Source organism: Doryrhamphus excisus, chromosome 7 (genome assembly GCF_030265055.1).
Source record: "Doryrhamphus excisus isolate RoL2022-K1 chromosome 7, RoL_Dexc_1.0, whole genome shotgun sequence".
Lineage (NCBI taxonomy): Eukaryota > Metazoa > Chordata > Actinopteri > Syngnathiformes > Syngnathidae > Doryrhamphus > Doryrhamphus excisus.
In genome coordinates, this window is record NC_080472.1 from 6,332,444 (window position 1) to 6,354,457 (window position 22,014).

The 22,014-nt window shown below is 45.8% G+C and overlaps 1 protein-coding gene across 7 annotated transcripts in view; it reads right to left on the reverse strand.

The window, feature by feature from the left end:
• msi2b (musashi RNA-binding protein 2b) overlaps nucleotides 1-22,014 on the reverse strand; it is a 260,638-nt gene that overhangs the window by 115,507 nt on the left and 123,117 nt on the right. For all 7 annotated transcript variants that reach the window (XM_058077484.1, XM_058077482.1, XM_058077483.1 and 4 more), the window contains exon 7: nucleotides 4,590-4,638. In XM_058077484.1, coding sequence (XP_057933467.1) covers nucleotides 4,590-4,638 — 49 coding nt within the window. The remainder of the gene's footprint in view (nucleotides 1-4,589; nucleotides 4,639-22,014) is intronic.

A 22,014-nucleotide genomic window follows, 5' to 3' on the forward strand; every position in this document is an offset into this window, starting at 1 on the left:
CGTGTTTCTCTTCATGTTTGACTTTATTATTGAAAATGACTGTTTATGTTTTTTTGTTGAACTATGCTTTAGAATGTGCCACACAATAAGGACCATAAGAAGGGCTAATAAGGATCTAAGATGGATCTATGTAGAAGAACATCAACGTTCATCTTCATGATGAAATGATGGAGCAAGTAGAAGATGGATCTATGTAGAAGAACATCAACGTTCGTCTTCATGATGAACTCTACTGACATGTTGCCTATCTGATCTACCTGAGGAGGAAGATGTTGGGAATCTGTGAGCTTTAAGGTAGCTTGCATTGAGACGAAAGCATCGGGAAGGAGGTCAGGTGACAGGACGAGACCCTTCCTGAGCCGATTATGCAATCGCGGAAGCTGGGTCGGCGTCGTGAATGTGTTCCAGAAGTTGAAATGCATAGAAATGTTGAATAAATATTTCAGGTCATGTGACCTTGAAGAGTTGCTGGTTGTACCGTACAGCGTTGTCCACATCCCGATGGCGTCGTTGGAGGTAGGGTGGGGGGAGAGGGAGGGGTGTGATGTCCCACCGTGTGCTCCTTTTCTTTCCCATAAATGAGTTCCAAGAGAAAAGGAAGGTGGAATGGAGGTGGAGCCGAACAATAGACGCCCTCTGGCATCAACCCTTGGACGGTCCAAGCTGCTCAGCGGAGACATTCAAGTCGTCCACAATGAGCGGCTGCTGAGGCAAGAGCGGCTTTGGAGAGTTCAATTTCCAACACAATCGGCAGCATTCTACTCCTTTAAATGCCAAGGAGAAGATGGCGCTCTTTGTGGCAGCCCTTGCTCACGGCGAGTGTCCTCCAAGCAGGAGACACGGCGGGCGGAAGACAAGGGGTGGTGGAAGCCAGGGCAGGGTGGGGGAGAGGGTGTGGAGCGCAGCTCGTCGCTCTGCGTCAAATAAAAAGCAGGCGAGAATGAGAGGAGGGGGAGGGGGGAGGGGGGAGAGAAAGGGGGAGGGCAGGCGATAATGGGAACGTCTCCTCTGGCTGTTGTTTGTTCGGCCTCACGGGGGCCGTCTGAAGGACAATGCTGCTGCTAGGAGAGTGTGACGTTTGTCCTCTATCCAATTTCACACAGAAATCACACTTCCAATCAGCTGTCAATCATCCGCTCACACATGCAAGTCCTGGCTGGGAAGTCATGTGATTTGAAAATGTTTCAACCTTCTTCTTCTTATGGAGAACATGAGAACGTGTCTCTCAACTTTGTGTATGCGCCCTGTGATTGTCCTTCAGGATAGGCTCCAGCGGACTTTTGTTGTGGCCAGCCTAAACACAGCTGTGCACTAACCCTGGTGTGTATAGCGATATGCCAGGTGGGTGCCGACTAAGGCCTCTGCCTTGTGTGCTTGTTGTTAGCAAACATAGCATGCCTAGTTTGGCATTGTTTACAAGTTAACAATGTCTAAATGAAGTCAAGTACAACTATCCAAAATTCAAAAAACGCATTGATGATATGTAGTATTCACACTGGTCACTAGGTGGCACTCATGTTACCAGACTTTTATTGCAGCTTTCACCAATCCCAGACAGGCACAATAATCCCTAACATAACTATGGATGCGGACACCGCCACATTTATAGCAACACTGTCTACCATAATAGGTAATAGCAGCGTCAAGGTGACTATAGGGGTGCTATTTCATGTCTAGAGGGCTCTACACTTGTTCAAGCATATTTAGAAGGTAGAAGCTAAACAGGTTTTCGATGCTCTAACTATGAAAATATTGAATTTAAAAATGAGGAATCCTACTTGGCAGAAATTCATTTCAGGTCTGGAACAGTCAGAATGCGGAAGCCATTCCCGATATAAACAAATAAATGAGGGAATACCGTATACAGAGAGATTTTACATGAGAGTTGAGCGGATGGGAAAAACACAAAGCGTCCATGTTTTACTTACTGAAATGTATTTTCTCCTCCAAACCACAAATTGCGATGATTAAGCATACTTGAAAAAACACACAAAAGGGAGTGCCTTGAAAAAAGAAATCAGTGTAACGCAGGCGAGACGCAATTATTGATGAGTTGGGAGTGCAGATGGATCAGCAAATGTTATTATGATGATGTAATGATGGGTTGACCGGGATTCAGCAAAGCATCGTCAGGAGAAGTTATGATGCTTTCACAAGGATAGAAATGACTTTTTATTTTTTCATGAGTCAATGTGTAGGATAAAAGCGGACACAGGTGGCAGATTGATTTGGAGCGCAGACCACTGGATGTGCAGGCAGCCGACCGAGGCAGCGGTTTGGCTTAGGAGATATTTCATGCCCTTTCCTTTCTGGCCCTGGAAGCAGCGAAGCCATTAATATTACACAAGCACACCAGTGGCGCTGATGCATTATTCACCTTTTCTTATGGCTGTGTAATATTCAATGTCTTTCATCTCGGAGACCTGTTGTCCACTCAAGATAAAAGCGCTAAATGTCTACTGTCTCAAATTCCCACTGGAGGAAAATATCGAAATGCTATTAAGGGAAGCAGCAAGGAGGAGCCAAACGGCACCTGCCTCCTGCCTCCTGCCTCCTTGTCACAGCCAATATAAATAGGATATAATATGGCTGCTGTCATCAGAAAAAAGACTTTTCTCTATCATGGTCTTCATCTGAAGGGCATTTCGCCGCCCAAAGGCAAACGCCTACGAAGTCCCCGAGCGCTGCATCCATCCGCTCTGGCTGTGCAGCAGACGGGGGAGGAAAGACGAGAGAGACAACGCGTGGTCTCAAAGACCCCACGCCGGGTTCTGTCACTCCACATCAAAATCCCCTCAAAGCCACAGATCACTTCCACTAAGGTTCACACTCGGAAAGTATTTAGCAGGCTCCAAGACTTTGGCTGCACGGCGTACTCACACGGACTGCCGGGGAAAGCCGAGAAGCTGAGACAGCAGCGATGCGCACCAGAGGATGAACCCGGGCGCTGAACCCGCTTCCCTGCTTTCCGGTGCGGAGCGCTACACCTAGGTGTGCCACCCACATTCATGGAATGACATCACGGCAAACGGCCGGACAGAATAAATGTGGCGTTTATCTTGATCAGACCCCCTCAGACATGAAATAGTCAGCTTTCCATCCCCCTTAGCCAATTTAGAGGACATAATAAGACTCACATAATAAGACTCACTTTTGTAGACATTAGGCTGCTTCTTTTCAGCGACACAAATCCAGTAGTACACATACAGCACTTGGATAGTACTACTATGATGATGATGCATAAAAGTATCCTCAACCATGTATCACCTGTACTGCACTACATGCCAGCTGAAGTACAAGGATAACTCAACAATCCAGACGTGACCCTGTCTGTACCGGCTGTACACTGACTACTCTACTTAGTCTTAGTCTCCCTTGAAATGTGTGCAGTGATACAAATGGTTGACGGCTGAGATGCTGTATTTTCACGATATTCTTTATTGCTTAACCGACACTCACCGGCGGCCTTTTTCTTTTTCTTTTCACGCACGTGACCGATTCATATTCATTTCATGAGCCGTCGGCATGGAAGGCTCCCTTCCTGTCCAACGTCTGCTCTGTCCACAGGCGGCAGACATTCTCCGTCTGTCTCACTCTTAAAGTGGTAACCCTTCTTCTTACACGTTGGACGTAGTTCACCTTGCTTTGCTGATAGCATGTTGGTCTTAAATGAGAGAGACTGGGAGATGATGATCACACCATCACAACTGGAAGTCAAACCAGGGTGGGCCATGCGGGATGCTCGGGGACACATTCCATGGGAGGAAATGTGGGGGGCGGGGGGGACTGGTGAGGAGAGTTGTTGTGGGAATCGATTACATTTGATTGGAGTTGATTCCCAACCTTCTGCCACAATCCATCTCATCAGATATGATCCCACATCTACGCTTCTTAGAGCACTGATGGTGCTGATGCTACTGATGGTGCTGATGCTGCAAACTAACTGCTCTTTGGCTCACTTCGATGTGAAGCTGTGATGGCAAACAAGGAAACTGAGTGATGTGACAGAAAAGCCAGCAGCTTTCTCTAGTGGAAGTACCTGACACTTCCTGCTGACTTACTCTCACTCACTCACGCACACACACGCACACACACACACACATTCACATGCAGAAAGGCCAGCTCCTTCTTTCTAGTTGCTCTCCCATCCAATAGCGGTGGAGAGAAATGACAGGCCTAGATGTGCTAAGCGGTGGTTGAATGCAGCGTTTGAGTGCCGTTTGGCTTAAACACACACGGCGCCAGGAGGAAACCTGTCTTTGGAAAGTCCTCTGCTTGAGAGAGAAATGTTCCCTCATCTAGAGATAAGATGGCGATGAGCGTGCGATAACGTCTGTGCTTCTCCTGGCCGTTATCTGACACTGTTATCTGACTGCACAGCACCCGCCATCTCCCCATCTTCCACACACACGCTAATGCTGCAACATTCCTAACGCAGTCCCGGCTTATTGATCACTTTGCCACACTCCCTTTGTTCAGCAGACGGAATATCAGGTGAAATGGACGCGCTATCGCACAAGGACGGGACATAGCGGGACATAGCAGGACATGGCGGGAATTAGCAGGACATAGCGGCGTGGCGTACTCACCTCTGTGTCTGTTGGTCGTCTTATCAAACATGAGCATGGCATCATCCACCTGCAAGACACAAGACATCCTCCTTTTACTGTCAAGTGTCAACGTCTCATCAAGCCATAGCGTCAGGTCATGTGACTTCTACTCAGCAGTGACTGTCAAAACAAAAAACTATACAATTCGACATACACTGTTTCTATGGTGACACCTAGTGGCCATAATCATTCACTGACTTGAATGCATCTATCTTCAATGTGACATAACACCTTGTGACCATTATCACCATGTCTTTGAACGCATCTCTCGTCAACATAAAATGACACCTAGTGAACATCATCACCATGTCTTTGAACGCATCTCTCATCAATGCGACATGTCATCTAGTGACCATTATCACCATGTCTTTGAACGCATCTCTCATCAATGGGACATGACACCTCGTGACCATTATCACCATGTCTTGGAACGCATCTCTCATCAAAATAACATGACAACTAGTGACCATCATCACCATGTCTTTGAACGCATCTCTCATCAATGTGACATGACACCTCATGACCATAATCACCATGTCTTTGAATGCATCTCTCATCAACATAACATGACACCTAGTGACCATCATCACCATGTCTTTGAACGCATCTCTCATCAACATAACATGACACCTAGTGACCATCATCACCATGTCTTTGAACGCATCTCTCATCAATGTGACATGACACTTGTGACCACTATCACCATGTCTTTGAACACATCTCTCATCAACATAACATGACTCCTCGTGACCATCATCACCATGTCTTTGAACGCATCTCTCATCAATGTGACATGACACCTCATGACCATCATCACCATGTCTTTGAACGCATCTCTCATCAACATAACATGAAACCTAGTGACCATCATCACCATGTCTTTGAACGCATCTCTCATCAATGTGACATGACACCTCGTGACCATTATCACCATGTCTTTGAACGCATCTCTCATCACCTCGTGACCATTTTCACCAAGTCTTTGAACGCATCTCTCATCAACATAACATGACACCTAGTGACCATCATCACCATGTCTTTGAATGCATCTCTCCTCAACATAACATGACATCTAGTGACCATCATTATCATGTCTTTGAACGCATCTTCTGCATGCCTTACATTTGTATTTTACTTTTATTTTTAGCCATGTTGATACTTGAAAATGCCTCACCTGGCCAAATATGCGCTTGAATATGTAGTACTAGAAGCACATGAACTAAAAAAGTCCCTGGTGGTTGATTCATTTGAGAATACAACATCGGTGTTTGGTTGCATCCAGGTGCCAGGTCTTCTTGGGGAAGCTTTATGTAAGAGGTGTGTTCTTACTGGACCCTACACTCCTACCAGGTTGTGTAGCTCTAGTTTGTGTCCTCGGTGGCCGTGGCATTGTCTTTTGGTGAATTTAGTGTTAGGAGGGGCGTGCCCCCATAAATACAGATAAATGCAAATTAGTCTGTTTTTTGCCTCTTGCTGACGCATTTTTCGAGCAATATGACTTCCGTTTATCACTCAGCACTCTGGCCTACTCACAGCGGCTTCATGGGGTTAACCTTTCCCCTTCTGATTCTGCAGCAAAGATGTGAGAGAAAAGTGGCACACAATGACAATAATGACCAGCGCTGAGAAAATGGAGAAGCGTTTGGACAATTTCTTTGATGAACACCAATGTCCAGTCTTGGGGAGGGAGACAGATAAACGCATTACGCTAAGCAAAAGTGAGACAAATGGCCATCCGGCCTCATCTCACAGACGCATCCACCATGATATCATCCCTCATCATGTCCAATAAAGCCACACACAGATAGGCAGCCTTCCCACGTCTCCTATCTGCAGACAAGCCCTGATTTTGATATCTTTGAAGAAGTGCGTGAAAAGCCGAGTGAGGCATGTGCATTCACTCCCTCCTTTTGTTTGGAGGGGAATAGAAAAAGGCCAGGCAAGCGCTGCTTGTGGTTTTTAGGCAAGCGTAAGGACGTGGCATCATGCCTTGCACGGGGAAGTGCGTGTGCACGGGCCTGTGTTTTTCATGGGAGGTTGAGAAAGCTCTGGGAGAAGATGGGACCAGAAAAGAAAAGGAGTCTGGCTTAAGCAGAACTGTCTGACTGGATAAAAAAGTACCGTGGCAGGCGGGCAGGCTGGCACAGCGCTACCCGCCACGCTCTGCCTGCACATTTGGCACACAAGTTGACGTTGCCGGGCAAGACGCTGGCACGGCTGCCCACCAACCTGCTTCTTTTCAGCGTGCAGCTCACCTTCTTTGTCTTTTCAGAATCTCTGCAAAATAGTTGCAGATGTGGCTCTCATAGCAAAAAGAGGCTGAGGCATAGTGCATGGCATGACCAAATATAGGAGGAGGCGGGCTTTACGCCGACATCCACCCAGGATTGGCTGTCTGCACCCGGCTTTGTGTTCCATTCTCCACACGCCGTTAGTGTTTATAGTGGGGGGGGGGGCTTATCTGTCCAGACTTGCTGATTAGGCCACTTTTCCTCCGTTGTCACGCTTTAGGTGGCAATGACAAATGAGGGTTATTGCTGTCATTTCCTAATTTGTTCTGCAGTGGCTGACAGAGGCAGTTAAGTCAGGCTATTTGGGCTTTAACTTGTCAAAGACATTGGGCTCTAATTCTGTGGCGCAGTCCTCCCTCTTTGCCACTTGCGCCAATGGGAGGGATGGAGGCGTGGGTGTGCGGCGCTGCGCCAGACATAGGCACCCAAGAAATTTACATTATTAAGAGTGCAAAAGAGCAAATTTAAGAGCGCTGGCCAAACCCCGTGGGCCCTGTCGGCATAGGCATGGTCAAGGCAGGTGCGCCGCGCCTGGTCTACGTTCCCGTTCAAAGTCAAATGACTTGTCGAAGTAATTCAGAACCCGAGGACCACATCTACTCAACCATTCATCCACCATTCATCAATGGGGGAAGAATGACGGAAAAAGACACTTCTGGTGTCGACTAGCAATTGTCAGTACCAGTGTTAGTAGTATTAGTGTCAGTACCAGTGTTAGTAGTATTAGTGTCAGTACCAGTGTTAGTAGTGTTAGTGTCAGTGCCAGTGTTAGTAGTGTTAGTGTCAGTACCAGTGTCAGTAGTATTAGTGTCAGTACCAGTGTTAGTAGTGTTAGTGTGTCAGTACCAGTGTTAGTAGTATTAGTGTCAGTACCAGTGTTAGTAGTATTAGTGTCAGTACCAGTGTTAGTAGTATTAGTGTCAGTACCAGTGTTAGTAGTGTTAGTGTCAGTGCCAGTGTTAGTAGTGTTAGTGTCAGTACCAGTGTTAGTAGTGTTAGTGTGTCAGTACCAGTGTTAGTAGTATTAGTGTCAGTACCAGTGTTAGTAGTGTTAGTGTGTCAGTACCAGTGTTAGTAGTATTAGTGTCAGTACCAGTGTTAGTAGTGTTATTGTCAGTACCAGTGTTCATAGTATTAGTGTCAGTACCAGTGTTAGCAGTATTAGTGTCAGTACCAGTATTAGTAGTGTTGGGGTCAGTACCAGTGTTCATAGTATTAGTGTCAGTACCAGTGTTCGTAGTATTAGTGTCAGTACCAGTGTTCGTAGTACTAGTGTCAGTACCAGTGTTAGTTGTGTTTGTGTCAGTACCAGTGTTAATCGTATTAGTGTCAGTACCAGTGTTAATCGTATTAGTGTCAGTACCAGTGTTAGTAGTATTAGTGTCAGTGCCAGTGTTAGTAGTGTTAGTGTGTCAGTACCAGTGTTAGTAGTATTAGTGTGTCAGTACCAGTGTTAGTAGTATTAGTGTCAGTACCAGTGTTAGTAGTGTTAGTGTGTCAGTACCAGTGTTAGTAGTATTAGTGTCAGTACCAATGTTAGTAGTGTTAGTGTGCCAGTACCAGTGTTAGTAGCATTAGTATCATTACCAGTGTTAGTAGTATTAGTGTCAGTACCAGTGTTAGTAGTGTTAGTGTGTCAGTACCAGTGCTAGTAGTATTAGTGTCATTACCAGTGTTAGTAGTATTAGTGTCAGTATCATTACCAGTGTTAGTAGTATTAGTGTCAGTACCATTACCATTAGTAGTGTTCGTGTCAGTACCAGTGTTAGTGGTGTTTGTGTCAGTACCAGTGTTAGTAGTATTAGTGTCAGTATCATTGTTAGTAGTATTAGTGTCAGTACCAGTGTTAGTAGTATTAGTGTCAGTACCAGTGTTAGTAGTTTTAGGGTCAGTACCAGTGTTAGTGGTGTTTGTGTCAGTACCAGTGTTAGTAGTATTAGTGTCAGTATCATTGTTAGTAGTATTAGTGTCAGTACCAGTGTTAGTAGTATTAGTGTCAGTACCAGTGTTAGTAGTGTTAGTGTGTCAGTACCAGTGCTAGTAGTGTTAGTGTCATTACCAGTGTGAGTAGCATTAGTGTCATTACCAGTGTTAGTAGTATTAGTGTCAGTACCAGTGTTAGTAGTTTTAGTGTCAGTACCAGTGTTAGTAGTGTTATTGTCAGTACCAGTGTTAGTAGTATTAGTGTCAGTACCAGTGTTAGTAGTTTTAGTGTCAATACCAGAGTTAGTAGTGTTATTGTCAGTACCAGTGTTAGTAGTATTAGTGCCAGTGCCAGTGTTAGTAGTGTTAGTGTCAGTACCAGTGTTAGTAGTGTTAGTGTGTCAGTACCAGTGCTAGTAGTATTCGTGTCATTACCAGTGTTAGCAGTATTAGTGTCAGTACCAGTGTTAGCAGTATTAGTGTCATTACCAGTGTTAGTAGTATTAGTGTCATTACCAGTGTTAGCAGTATTAGTGTCATTACCAGTGTTAGTAGTATTAGTGTCATTACCAGTGTTAATAGTATTAGTGTCAGTACCATTACCAGTGTTAGTAGTATTAGTGTCAGTACCATTACCATTAGTAGTGTTTGTGTCAGTACCAGTGTTAGTGGTGTTTGTGTCAGTACCAGTGTTAGTAGTATTAGTGTCAGTATCATTGTTAGTAGTGTTAGTGTCAGTACCAGTGTTAGTAGTGTTATTGTCAGTACCAGTGTTAGTAGTATTAGTGTCAGCACCAGTGTTAGTAGTGTTATTGTCAGTACCAGTGTTAGTAGTATTAGTGTCAGCACCAGTGTTAGTAGTGTTATTGTCAGTACCAGTGTTAGTAGTATTAGTGTCAGTACCAATGTTAGTAGTGTTATTGTCAGTACCAGTGTTAGTAGTGTTATTGTCAGTACCGGTGTTAGTAGTATTAGTGTCAGTACCAGTGTTAGTAGTGTTAGTGTGTCAGTACCAGTGTTAGTAGTATTAGATGCAGTACCTGTGTTAGTAGTATTAGTGTCAGTACCAATGTTAGTATTTTTAGTGTCAGTACCAATATTAGTAGTATTAGTGTCAGTACCATTACCAGTGTTAGTAGTATTAGTGTCAGTACCATTACCAGTGTTAGCAGTATTAGTGTCAGTACCAATGTTAATAGTGTTAGTGTCAATACCAGTGTATATCGCTTATCACAGGTCACAGGCTTGCTTGTTGCTTGAGCCTATCCCAACTGTCTTCGGGAGAGAGGCGGGGTACACCCTGGACTGGTGGCCAGCCAATCACAGGGCACATATAGACAAACAACCATTCACACTCACATTCATACCTATGGACAATTTGGAGTCGCCAATTAACCTAGCATGTTTTTGGAATGTGGGAGGAATCCGGAGAATCTGGAATCAAACCCGGGTCTCCTATCTGTGAGGCCTGCGCGCTAACCACTCGTGCAGAACCTGGTTGAAAGATAAAATATGAAAAATATGTTTATTTGATATTTAATAAGGAGACCCGAGTTCAATTCCACCCTCGGCCATCTCTGTGTGGAGTTTGCATGTTCTTCCCGTGCATGCGTGGGTTTTCTCCGGGTACTCCAGTTTCCTTCCACATTCCAAAAATATGCTAGGCTAATTGGCGACTCCAAATTGTCCATAGGTATGATGGTGGGGGGAATGGTTGTTTGTCTATATGTGCCCTGTGATTGGCTGGCCACCAGTCCAGGGTGTACCCCACCTCTCGCCCGAAGACAGCTGGGATAGGCTCCAGCACCCCAGCGACCCTCGTGAGGATAAGCGGTAGAAAATGAATGAATGATGGATATTTTCATATTTAAAGGTAGCAGAGTAGCATGGGGTTGCATGGTAGCGTATTGACAGGGTAGCGTGGCCGCGTGGTGGCGGGGTTGCCTGGTAGCATGTAGCAGGGTAGCATGGTAGTAAGGTAGCGTGGCAGGGTGGTTGCATGGTAGTGGGGCAGCATGCTAGCCTGGTAGCGTGGCAGTGTGGGATCCACATAGCGGGGTTGCATGGTAGCGGGGTAGAGTGCTAGCATCGTAGCAGGATAGCGGGGTCGCGTGGTAGCCAGGGGAGGGTTTGGACACCCCCAGTGGAGTATAAAGGTGTCTTGAATGATTCAACAGCAGAAGACTTGACCGCAGAAAGGCGACAGTGACGCTACGGAAGCATTGGCAAAGAGATGTGAAGCGAGCGGTGTTAAAGGAGGTGGATTAGTATGTTGCTGTGACATTATGAGAAAGGCTGTCAGACAACGAGGAACACCGATTCTTGGTGAAGCACTGGCGGGCGTTTGAAGAGAGAACATGCGCATCATGCCAGGGTCACACTCCAGCAGGTCTCTGCCTGCACGCTAGCAGACTCTATAGAACCATCTCCTGTGCTTGAGGGCTTTTCAATGTAGTTATTCAAGCAGAACACAACTGTGTGCTCCATCTGATAGAAGGTTAAGGACCTCTTCACTGCTCACAAAAAAGCCCGCCACACGGAGGTGAGGCCGGGCTCACCTCGGGGAAGAAATCTTTCTCTGTCCTCCTCCTCTTTCTCTCTTCCCTTTCTGCTGGCTGGGTGAAAAGAAAGGTTGAAAGCATAATGGCTGTCTTATCACTATGTAAAAGGGGAAAGGGAACTCCAGCAAAGTGGCTGGCCTTTTGTCACAATGAAGAAAAGAGCAAAAGTCTATTTTGCTGCGCTGGAACCATCCATGAACACTTCAATATTGACGGCCGCTGCTCTTTAACTAAACCTGCTGCAAAGAACCCCGCTGAACGCTTATGGTTAGCATTTAGCTTTGTTGCCATGAACGCAACTTTGCTTGTGCCAAACAGAGGACAGCAGAAATGGAGGTGACAGCAACTGGGGTACAGCGAGTACTACTACTACCTGTACTTCTTTCTATTGTCTGACAAATCCAATTGTGTCTCGGCTCCTAGTTCTCCTCATCAGTTCTTTGCTGATTCCAGCGTCTCTCGGGGCAGACAGAGCCGCCTTGAATGGCTCCTTCCCTTTTTCGTATTCTGGTTTTCATTTGAAAAAGTCAACGTTTTGCTTGGGTTTGTCAGAACATTTAAGAACACTTCTCCCAAATCCTCTTGAGATATGCACATGCAGTGGCAGGTGCTCAGGGCCGGGAAGACCTTCTCTGCCGGCCTTAAACACGACCACGCCCGGAGACATCCTGATCTGAATCCTCTCAATGCGGAGGAGCAGCGTTTCTACTTCCGGTTTCTCCCGGATGACAGCACTCCTCACTTTATCTCCGAGGGAGCGCCCAGCCACCCCACATTTTGGCCGCTTGTACCCGCCATCTTGTCCTTATGAGCACAGGTGAGGGTAGCAAGGTAGTTCCACTGGTCTCCCGTTCTGGAGGCTCAGGTTACAAATCAATCCAGTGTGTGTGGAGTGGAACCTCGCTTCTTGTACGTTCCCGTTTTTGTAGGATTCGGTTGTCAGCGAAATTTATGGCCACAAATGTGTCTCGGTATTTGTATGAATAATCCAAAAGTTGGAGACTTGGTCTCTGTGGAGGATGGATAGTGGCTCTTTTCCGTTTGGGACACTATAGACAGATTCCAGCCAGTGCTCCGAACAGCAGAAGATATTTCTAACAACACATATCAGCATGAGTTTTCGTTATCTTATTTTCTCGTACTATATTGGCTAAGAGGTTTGTACAGGTGACTATAGGGGTGTTATTTCATGTCTACATTGCTCTAATCATGTTAAAAAGCATACTTTGTTTTTTCTCTGCTCTAACTATGAAAATATTGTATTTCTAAATAGGAATCCCAACTTGGTGGAAATTCACTTATCACGGTTGGGTCTTGAACCAGCGCCATAAAGGAGGGACGACTGTATACATACCAAATATAAAATATTTTAGGAAGTCAAGGCCTCAAAACTGACAAGTCTTAGCTGATATGACTTCTTATGTACACAATAGCAAATCCATAAAAACAGACAGATAGACGATGATTCCAAAAAAAGCATTGTGACTGATGAATTATGTATCAAAGGACAGCGGCATCAATAATGTTTGGATTGGAAAAGAGCAGGCGTGCCAGGTGACAGGGAGAGATTTAAGAGCTGCACAAATGAATTATGACAGCCATTTGGATCGACGTCAACTACACATTTACATTCAAGCCGTGGCGGAAAGCGAGCAGAGGGGCTTTCTCTGCAATTTGGGGTGGCGCTGCTACGGATCAAACCTGATGGTAAATGAAGGCAGGTGAAAAACTCACTCTTGGTGACCTGGCGACTGCTTGTGATGGCGTTTTGAGCTACCATGTCACGGGGATTTGGACTGCCAGCACTTGACACGTGAAGGTTAGCTTCTGGGTCAAGTCAAGAGCAATGATAGCGTACTTTGGTTCCTTGTTAGTTGTAGGAAACTGTGAAAAGAAACAAATCAACTGGATTGATAACAAACTTTTACTTGGCTGGAGCAAAACCAGGAACCTCTTCAGCGAAGTAGACTGGATCACAACACTGCAGCGTCCAGTGGTAAACTACATCAACGAGTCTTCTCACCATTTCTAGGCACAAATCCTCAGAAGTTGCAGTGATGAAGCGATGGTGAATCTACTCTTTCAACAAAAGTGGTTTACCTTCTTCTTCTTCCTCCTCTTTGGGTTTTTCCCTTCCGGGGTCGCCACAGCAAATCAATGGCCTCCATCCAACCCGGTCTTCTACCCTCATGTCCTCCTTCACTACATCCTTAAACCTCCTCTTTGGTCTTCCTCTTCGCCTCCTACCTGGCAGCATCCTTCGACCAATATATTGACTATCTCTCCTCTGGACATGTCCAAACCATCTCAGTCTGGCCGATAACTGACTTTATCTCCAAGGCTTCTTAACAAGTAATGTCCCTCTGATGTACTCCTTCTTGATCCTATCCATCCTGGTCACTCCCAATGAGAACCTCAGCATCCTCATCTCTGCTACCTTCAGTTCTGCTTCCTGTCTCTAGACCAAACAACATGGCTGGTCTCACTACAGTTTATTTACCTTTACTTTCATTTTACCTGAAACTCTTCTATCACATCACGCCCGACACTTTTCTCCACCCGTTCCATCCTGCCTGCACACGCTTCTTCACCTCATTTTCACAATCTCCAATGGTCTGAACTGTTGACCCCAGGTACTTCAAATTCTCCACCTTCTGTAGCTCTACTCCCTGGAACCTCACTCTTCCACTTAGGTTCCTGTCATTTCCACACATATACTCCGTCTTGCTGCGGCTAATCTTCATTCCTCTCCTCTCCAGGGCAAACCTCCACTCTTCTAGCATCTCCTCCGCCTGTTCCCTACTCTCACTACAAATCCCAATGTCATCTGCAAACATTTTACCTAAGCCAGCAAATACACCTTCTTGCTCCAGATCTGCCTTTGATACTGACAAGAGACGGCAAGAACAAAACCCAGATGTATACGCTGCACATCAACTGGAAGACACACTTTTAGGCCGCCTTGTTGTCGCATCCATTTTCCTTCCCCGGCTTCTCGGGTGCTTCTGCTGCAACAAAGGCAGCCTTGCAAAGGAGGAGAGGCAAAGGGGGTGAAACAACTCCCCAGAGAGCTGGGTGAAGCGTCCCATTATTAGGATCATTACCATTATGACAAATAAGGGTCATGGTCAAGGAGAAAGCTCAGCTGGCACTGCCCCTTCATCAGCACTGTCTTTGCAAAGTACACGAGCCAAAATTCTATTTCAATGATGACAATTAAGAGAGAAATGATAGCGGCCCACTGACAATGGACAAATTTGTAACAACCCTTTCAATTGTTCTTTTCTACAGAGAGTCTATATCACTGTCTGAGGATGGAGAATTGCACACGGCTCTGCATCCACGCTTGAGTGCTTTGACAAGTGCTGGCTGGAAGCAAACGTAGAGCGCAACATTTTTGCTTCCTAGTTCTTCTAATTAAACGTGTGGGCTTCTGTGAGCCTACGGGTGGCTTTTGGCCATACAACGGACATACGCAGTCACTTAGCAGTCATTTGAAGGTCCAGGAGGACCAATCCCTATTCAGAACCAACTGCAATGGCTGTGATTTGTCCTGTGTTGTAAAACCAAAGTAGTCCCAAATTCAGGCGGTGTGGTGTCTTTTAGGAACAAGCTGCTCTCTGCTTTGGTATCCATCCATATCTTCGTTAAACCTTCGGATCCTCCGCCGAGACTGAGAGAATGGCTCGCTCTGTCTGGCCAATATCAAAGCGGCATGTTAAGGTTTTCTGACCTTTGTCATTTTCATGCTTGAAAATGCTTCATTTCGGGTTCCACTGCATGTTTCTGGGTGAAAGCGTAGCATATCCAACCATCTATGTTCTCCTCCTTTATCCCAGATGACTTTGGGTGAGAGGCGAGGTACACCGTGCACTGGAGACCGGCCAATCACAGGGCACATCCAGAAAGCCTCCACTCTCACATTGAAGCCTACGGACAATGTAGAGTCAACAATCAAGCCAACAAGCATGTTTTAGGAACGTGGGAGGACACGCATACACGGGGACAACATGCAAATTCCACACAGAGAAGCTGGACGGAGATCTCAACCCAGGCCTTCCCCATCTCCTGACTGTATGGCCAATATGCTAAACACTCGTCCACCGCGCGGCCCTATGCAAAAGCTGCACACCATGAACAAAACAACAGTTTTTTCAAGCCATCATGTGACAGCAATGCTTGTGTAATTATTAATGATATACACCATGGGATGAATGTCAACAGTTATTCAAGTGACTTTCCTTCCTGTTGACATTAACAAAATGGCTTGAGAGAAACACTTGAGGAAGACAATTGCTCAAATGTGTCACAATTACATATTTATGAGGTCCCCTGCTCTGCATCCAAAGAGGTCGCTATGGTGATACAAAGTGACGTTCACGCCTGCTTGAAAAGGCTTCTCCAGATCCCGGCACAGACGCTCCTGCGGCTCACAGAGCAGCAGAGGAACAATTAAAGAGGCACAGTCAGTGGCGTCGTCTCAAGAAGAAATATTATGACAGGATGAGGAGGCTAGGATTTTAAGGAGTGCACACTCTTTGGTCAAAAATGACTTCATAGCATCCGAGTCAGCCTTTGGACAAATGGAGTCTTGCTGAAAAAGAACTTAGCAGTCTAGACACTCCTTTGGTCCTCCTTTCTGCCAAATATCATTTTATGGCCGCTTTAACGCTGAAGTAATCCCACTTACGCATCCACAAATCTCTTCTTACCCTCCAGGGAATCCAACTGTATTGTTATGTGATGTATTTATTCTTTCTCTTCTTACAGAGCATACTTTAGACTGACAATGCTCCGATGACCAAAAACCGAGACACTCCACCCGGCAATCCTCAAATGATACACAAGCATCAGAGCAGTGTGGGAGGTTCCCGCCTCCAGTTTTACCGCGCATGAGGACAAGCAATTCAGAGACCGCTTGGACCATCACTGGACCTGCAATGGCCTGGATCTACTTTTAATATTCAATTGTAAAGAAGTCAGTCAAGTCAGGTCAGGTCAGGTCAAATCAAGTCAAGTCAGGTCAAGTTTATTCACAGCTAAAAAAACAACGTGGTTGACCCTTGGTCCTGTCGATTAATCTCAACCTCCACTTGTTTTAGGGTGCAGGCCTTGGTCTCCACCATCCATCCATCAACTTGTCTTTCTTTGCCAAGCAGCGCCTCCTCGCCATGATGGCATCATTTTATTCATAGGGTCCCTTTCCTCTCTGCCGTGCTCCTCCTGAGCGCCGCCTCTCTCCGTCTTCTGTCGGAATAAGCGTATGCCTGCAAGACACCTCCATGAAGCTACAGCTTTCAACTTGGGCTTCCCTCCTTCTCCCACGCGAAAGCTCAGCCGGGGAAATATTGGGCTTTCAAGCTAAAATAGTATTTGGAGAGGTGAGCGATCCTGAAGCCCCAGAGCAAAGCGTTTAACACAGAGAACTTATTTCATATCATTCCCTGCCTCCTTGCAAAACCAATCTGATTTTTCTAACATACGCACACACAACACCTTTTCCACTCCTCTTTGTTCATTTGAAAACAGCCAGAGGCAGAAATGAGCGAGGGGCCAAAGAGGTGAGAAGATCCAATGATGCATTGAGACTATCCTAGTCCTAAAAAGGCAACCCGGGTTTGGCTTTAAACAGTCAAAGGAGATGACAGAGACGTCTGAAGAGGACACAAAGGAAGCTGTCCAGCATTGTTGTTGTACACAGAACATGCTACTGAACATCATGACTCTCGGCTAGCAGAGTTAGCATGCACGCTGGAAATGTTAGCATGTCAGTACTGTACCTGGATGACGAAGCCTAACCCTGCATTACTTTGTCATTGTCGTCCATGACATTTCTCAGGAGGAGGTTCAAGTAAAGAAGAAAGAAGAACCTTGGTTAACAATTTGTCAGCATTTTTCTCTGTTTGCCTGCATTTTCTGGCTAGTGTACAACACGTCCAGATACGATCATAATGTATTGGCCCATCTATGATGTCATCAACGGTAGTTCTTTGCTAAGCAACACAGTTACGTCTCAAAAATGTTCAGACAAAAGACGTCGTCATATTTGCACAGTGACAGACTGGCATGCATATAGCTACTGGAAACGGCCATGAATACCTCCACTGAATGTTTTTGATGGCAAAATATAAATATCCTCTCAAATGTGAATATTTGTTTATGTTCTAAGTCCTGCGTGAAAGCAGAGCCGTTATGTTCAATGTTTGTGCTAAAGCAAGACATCCACACATACCTCTTTTGTCATACGTTGCGTACCAGAGTGTTTGTTCATATTGATCTGCTCCAGGGGGGCCTGGCGATGGCGCCAGTCATCCAAAGGGGAAGGTTGGGAGGGGAGGAACGGTAGCACGAATGTGACCCACACAGAAACAGGAAGGACTAAGAAGGGAGGCCGACACTGATGGATGGCTTTTATCCCTCAGGGGAGAAGAACAATTAGCTGGAAGTTAAGCCAGTTCTCTGTCGAGTGTTTTGCTCTTTTTTTGGAAACTGTGACTGGAAAGTTGGCCTTGAATGGAGTGGGTGGTTTTGACAATACTCGAGGACAGAAATGCACACTTTTTGTGTTAGTTTTTTTTAGCAGCTGGCTGTGTAGTAAGTACCGCCTTGGAACCGTTTGAGGAATAATACTTGCTAATAAGGCTGTCGTAGTCAGCGATCAATGCAAGGCCTGAATGGCAGCTCTGTCCGAGGCGTGCACGGTGTCCTTGGATACGGATAAGTAAACACTAGGTGAGCTAAATACCACGCATCGTACACACAATGGCCGCCTTTCTAATGAATACTTAGTCTTCCAAGCCCTTTGTAAAATACATTTCCAGAATTGGACAATTCTCCACAGATTTGGATACAATGAGCAATGATAGAAAAGTTTTTTCATCATGCAAAACACTTTCATCTGTTATTTTGCGATAGCCAGTCTCTCTTTGTCAGCACAAATACGGGAACCCCTCTTTGAATACGGTTACACATCCCTCTATTTATTAAAGCTTGGATTAACATGACAGGAAGTTTTGTCTGGGGGCTCTTTAAGATGGCTCAGAGAGGCAATCTGGTGACAGTAATAGGATCCAGCTAATATACTTGACTGATGCTCCTTTGCCAGTCTTCTAAAGCAGAACAATGGAAGCAGGGTTCTGGGAGTGAATACATTGTGTTTGCTAATAGTGTGTGTATCCATGTGTGTGTCTGGAGGACCATGGTGCGCTAATCAGCCAGAATACCATCACTTAGCAAATATATGGGCTGAGGAAATAAAAATACTAAAAGGTCACAGAGCTATTCCATCAGGACAGCTACTCTACAATTAACTGAACAGACAAAGGATCTGACATTACACAGCGCAAGAAGAATATCTTAGCTGCTGTCTGGGAGTTTGTAGAGATTTGCTAAAGGTTGGCTTTCAATGTATGGAACTCTTTTTAATTGTATGTCTCTTCTTTCTCTGGTGAAAGGCTACAAAGACTCATTATGGGACGGCTTTAGTGGACTGACGGAGATTGTATTGCTGCCGACAAGGACGCTCTCCCTTCACTTGAGGAATAGAAAAAAACAATAAAAAGAAAACATCCAATGCAGATCGTTACGCCGTGCCCTGTGACAGCAGCAGCACCTGCTGGAGAGCAGCCAGTGAATGCATGAATGCATAAAAGAATGCATGGATGGATAAATGCATGAATGATTGAATCCATGAATGAATGCATGTATGCCTGGATGGATGGATGGATGGATACATGAATGCATGATCCCATGAATGAATGCATTGATGAATGAATTGATTCACACATGTACTAGTACACACGCAACTACACACACATACGAATACACACATGTACAAGTACACACGTACGACTATACACACATACAAGTACACACATGTGTAGAAGTACATAGGTGTAGAAGTAGAGAGATGTACAAGAAGTACAGAGGTGTAGACGTACACAGGTGTAGAAGTATAGAGGTGTAGAAGAAGAGATGTAGAAGTATAGAGGTGTAGAAGAGAAGAGGTGTAGAAGTATAGAGGTGTAGAAGAGAAGAGGTGTAGAAATATAGAGGTGTAGAAGAGGAGAGGTGTCGAAGTATAGAGGTGTAGAAGAGGAGAGGTGTAGAAGGTGTAGAAGTATAAAGGTGTAGAAGTATAGAGGTGTAGAAGAAGAGAGGTGGAGAAGAAGAGAGGTGTAGAAGTATAGAGGTGTAGAAGAGGAGAGGTGTAGTGGAGGAGAGGTGTAGAAGTATAGAGGTGTAGAAGAGAAGAGGAGTAGAAGAGGAGAGCTGTAGAAGAGGAGAGGTGTAGAAGAGGAGAGGTGTAGAAGTATAAAGGTGTAGAAGTATAAAGGTGTAGAAGAGGAGAGGTGTAGAAGTATAGAAGTGTAGAAGTGTAAAGGTGTAGAAGTATAGAGGTGTAAAAGAGGAGAGGTATAGAAGTATAGAGGTGTAGAAGTATAAAGGTGTAGAAGTATAAAGGTGTAGAAGTATAGAAATGTAGAAGTATAAAGGTGTAGAAGTATAGAGGTGTAGAAGTATAGAGGTGTAGAAGTATAGAGGTGTAGAAGAGGAGAGGTGTAGAAGTATAAAGGTGTAGAAGTATAGAGGTGTAGAAGTATAAAGGTGTAGAAGTATAGAGGTGTAGAAGTATAGAGGTGTAGAATAGGAGAGGTGTAGAAGAGGAGAGGTGTAGAAGAGGAGAGGTGTAGCGGTGTAGAAGAGGAGAGGTCTAGAAGAGGAGAGGTGTAGAAGGGAAGCGATGTAGCAGTGTAGAGGTGTAGAAGGAGCTTTGTGGCGTTGTAAGAGCAGCGTGGATAAGACTGCAGCTGAGAGGAAAGGATGACGAGTTGAATTCTCGAATTGCCTCTGACCTCTGACTTGTTAACCGATGGCGCCATTTGCATGCACTCAAGCAGCGTGCCGGGTAAACGCATCCGCCAGTTATCTTAGATTTTATTTCAAGAGGATTTTAGCCTTGTCCGCGTCGCCCACTCTTTCACTTCTGCTGCCATTTGTCTTTCTGGCGGCATCTGTCAGTGGGCGCCTGGGTGAAAGGGTCAGGTGGAGAGAGCAAAGTGCCGAGAGGTGTGACAGTGCGAGCAGATGAGGGTGTCTCGGTGCGGAGGCCCCCGGCGTGAAACCCATCACAGCACCCAGACAGATGGCGGTTGGTCCAAATAAAGCCACCCACGCCGGTGGTGGGGAGAAGCCCAGAGAGCATATGGAGGCCAGAAGCCAGCGGAGCACCAGGAGAAGATTGATCTTTCAGTCCAGCTTTTGTTCATCAACGTGAGCAGTCATTAGAGTCCATCAAGTCAATGTTGAATGATGATGCTTTCATGGGAAGACTCTATTTCCTGACACCGCCTATAAGGAACAGGCTTAAAATGGTCTTCCTTCATCTCCTGTCTGTGGCATGACAGCATCACTCACGTCCCCGAGCCCTCTGTTCTCTGTGTCAACACACGGCAGACGACGCAGCGTCTCCAGCATGTGCTTTAAGGAGGAAAAATCAGAGGTGATGTTCAGCTGACAAGGTAACGCTCTGCAAGGTGGCTGCGGTGGTGACACCGGGCGGCTACCCAAGCCTTTTCTCACCGCTCTCACTGAGACTGTGAATTTACGAGCAGCAGGTAGGAGATGAAAGCTGGTGCTGACAGACTTGGCAAACACAAAGAATTATTCAAGTCATCGCTGCTTTCTTAGTGGCTTTGTATGGCGGCGGGGGCCGGCACCCGTGGCCTTTATTAGTCGTCACTGGGTCAGCGCGGATGCTCCGCGGTTGGCCACCGCTGCCACAAACTTGATGACAGGATACGAGGCGCTCTGTGGTTATTCGGTGGAATTCCAATGTCAATCCCCCTGCCCGGTGCCCCCCCCACCCCACCCCCCACCCCTCGTTTGTCATCTCTCCTGGCTCCCTCTCCCCGAGTGTTTGTCAGGGCTGGTGATTAGCTGTCACCCTCTGCAGAAGCAGATAACACCCCACACAGCCTGTTTCCCCTGCGGGAGCATGCACGCACGTAAAACAGCAAAACACACAAATGCATGCACGGGTGTGCGTACATGCATGCAAAGGAAAGACACTTGAAAACGCTGTCAAAAGAATCATTTACCACGGTGCACTTACCCACAAAGTCTGCATTAACGGGATTTCATTTGGATGCTATCAATCCTGACTGTGATTAACGTTCTATGCATCCATTCTGATTGCCATTCTTTTCTTTTCAACCTATTGAAGATGAGGTAAAGGCTTTGGTGGCAGGGTCTTTCCAAGCGTACTTGGACTTGGACTTGGCATTCTCCTGCCAGCTGCATCACATCCTTCTTGGTTAAAACGTCATCATGTTCTTCCGACACAGTTGGACTCCCAGGAAACTGGGGTAGAAAAGAAGACATCCCGAAGCATCCGAGGAGTGCACCTCATGAACACATCTCATGTGACCTCAAACCGTCAGATAGTCAGAATCATGGTGTGCAGCAACACCACCTTCATGTCTTCAGTGACACGAAAGCAAGATGAACAAAAGGCAACGACGCTCACCTTCATGAAGTCAGCATGTCACACATCCAATCAACTAGTAACAACTTGACAAAAATCTCTCTTAGCGGCCTCGTCTACAGGATGATGATAGAAACCTAACC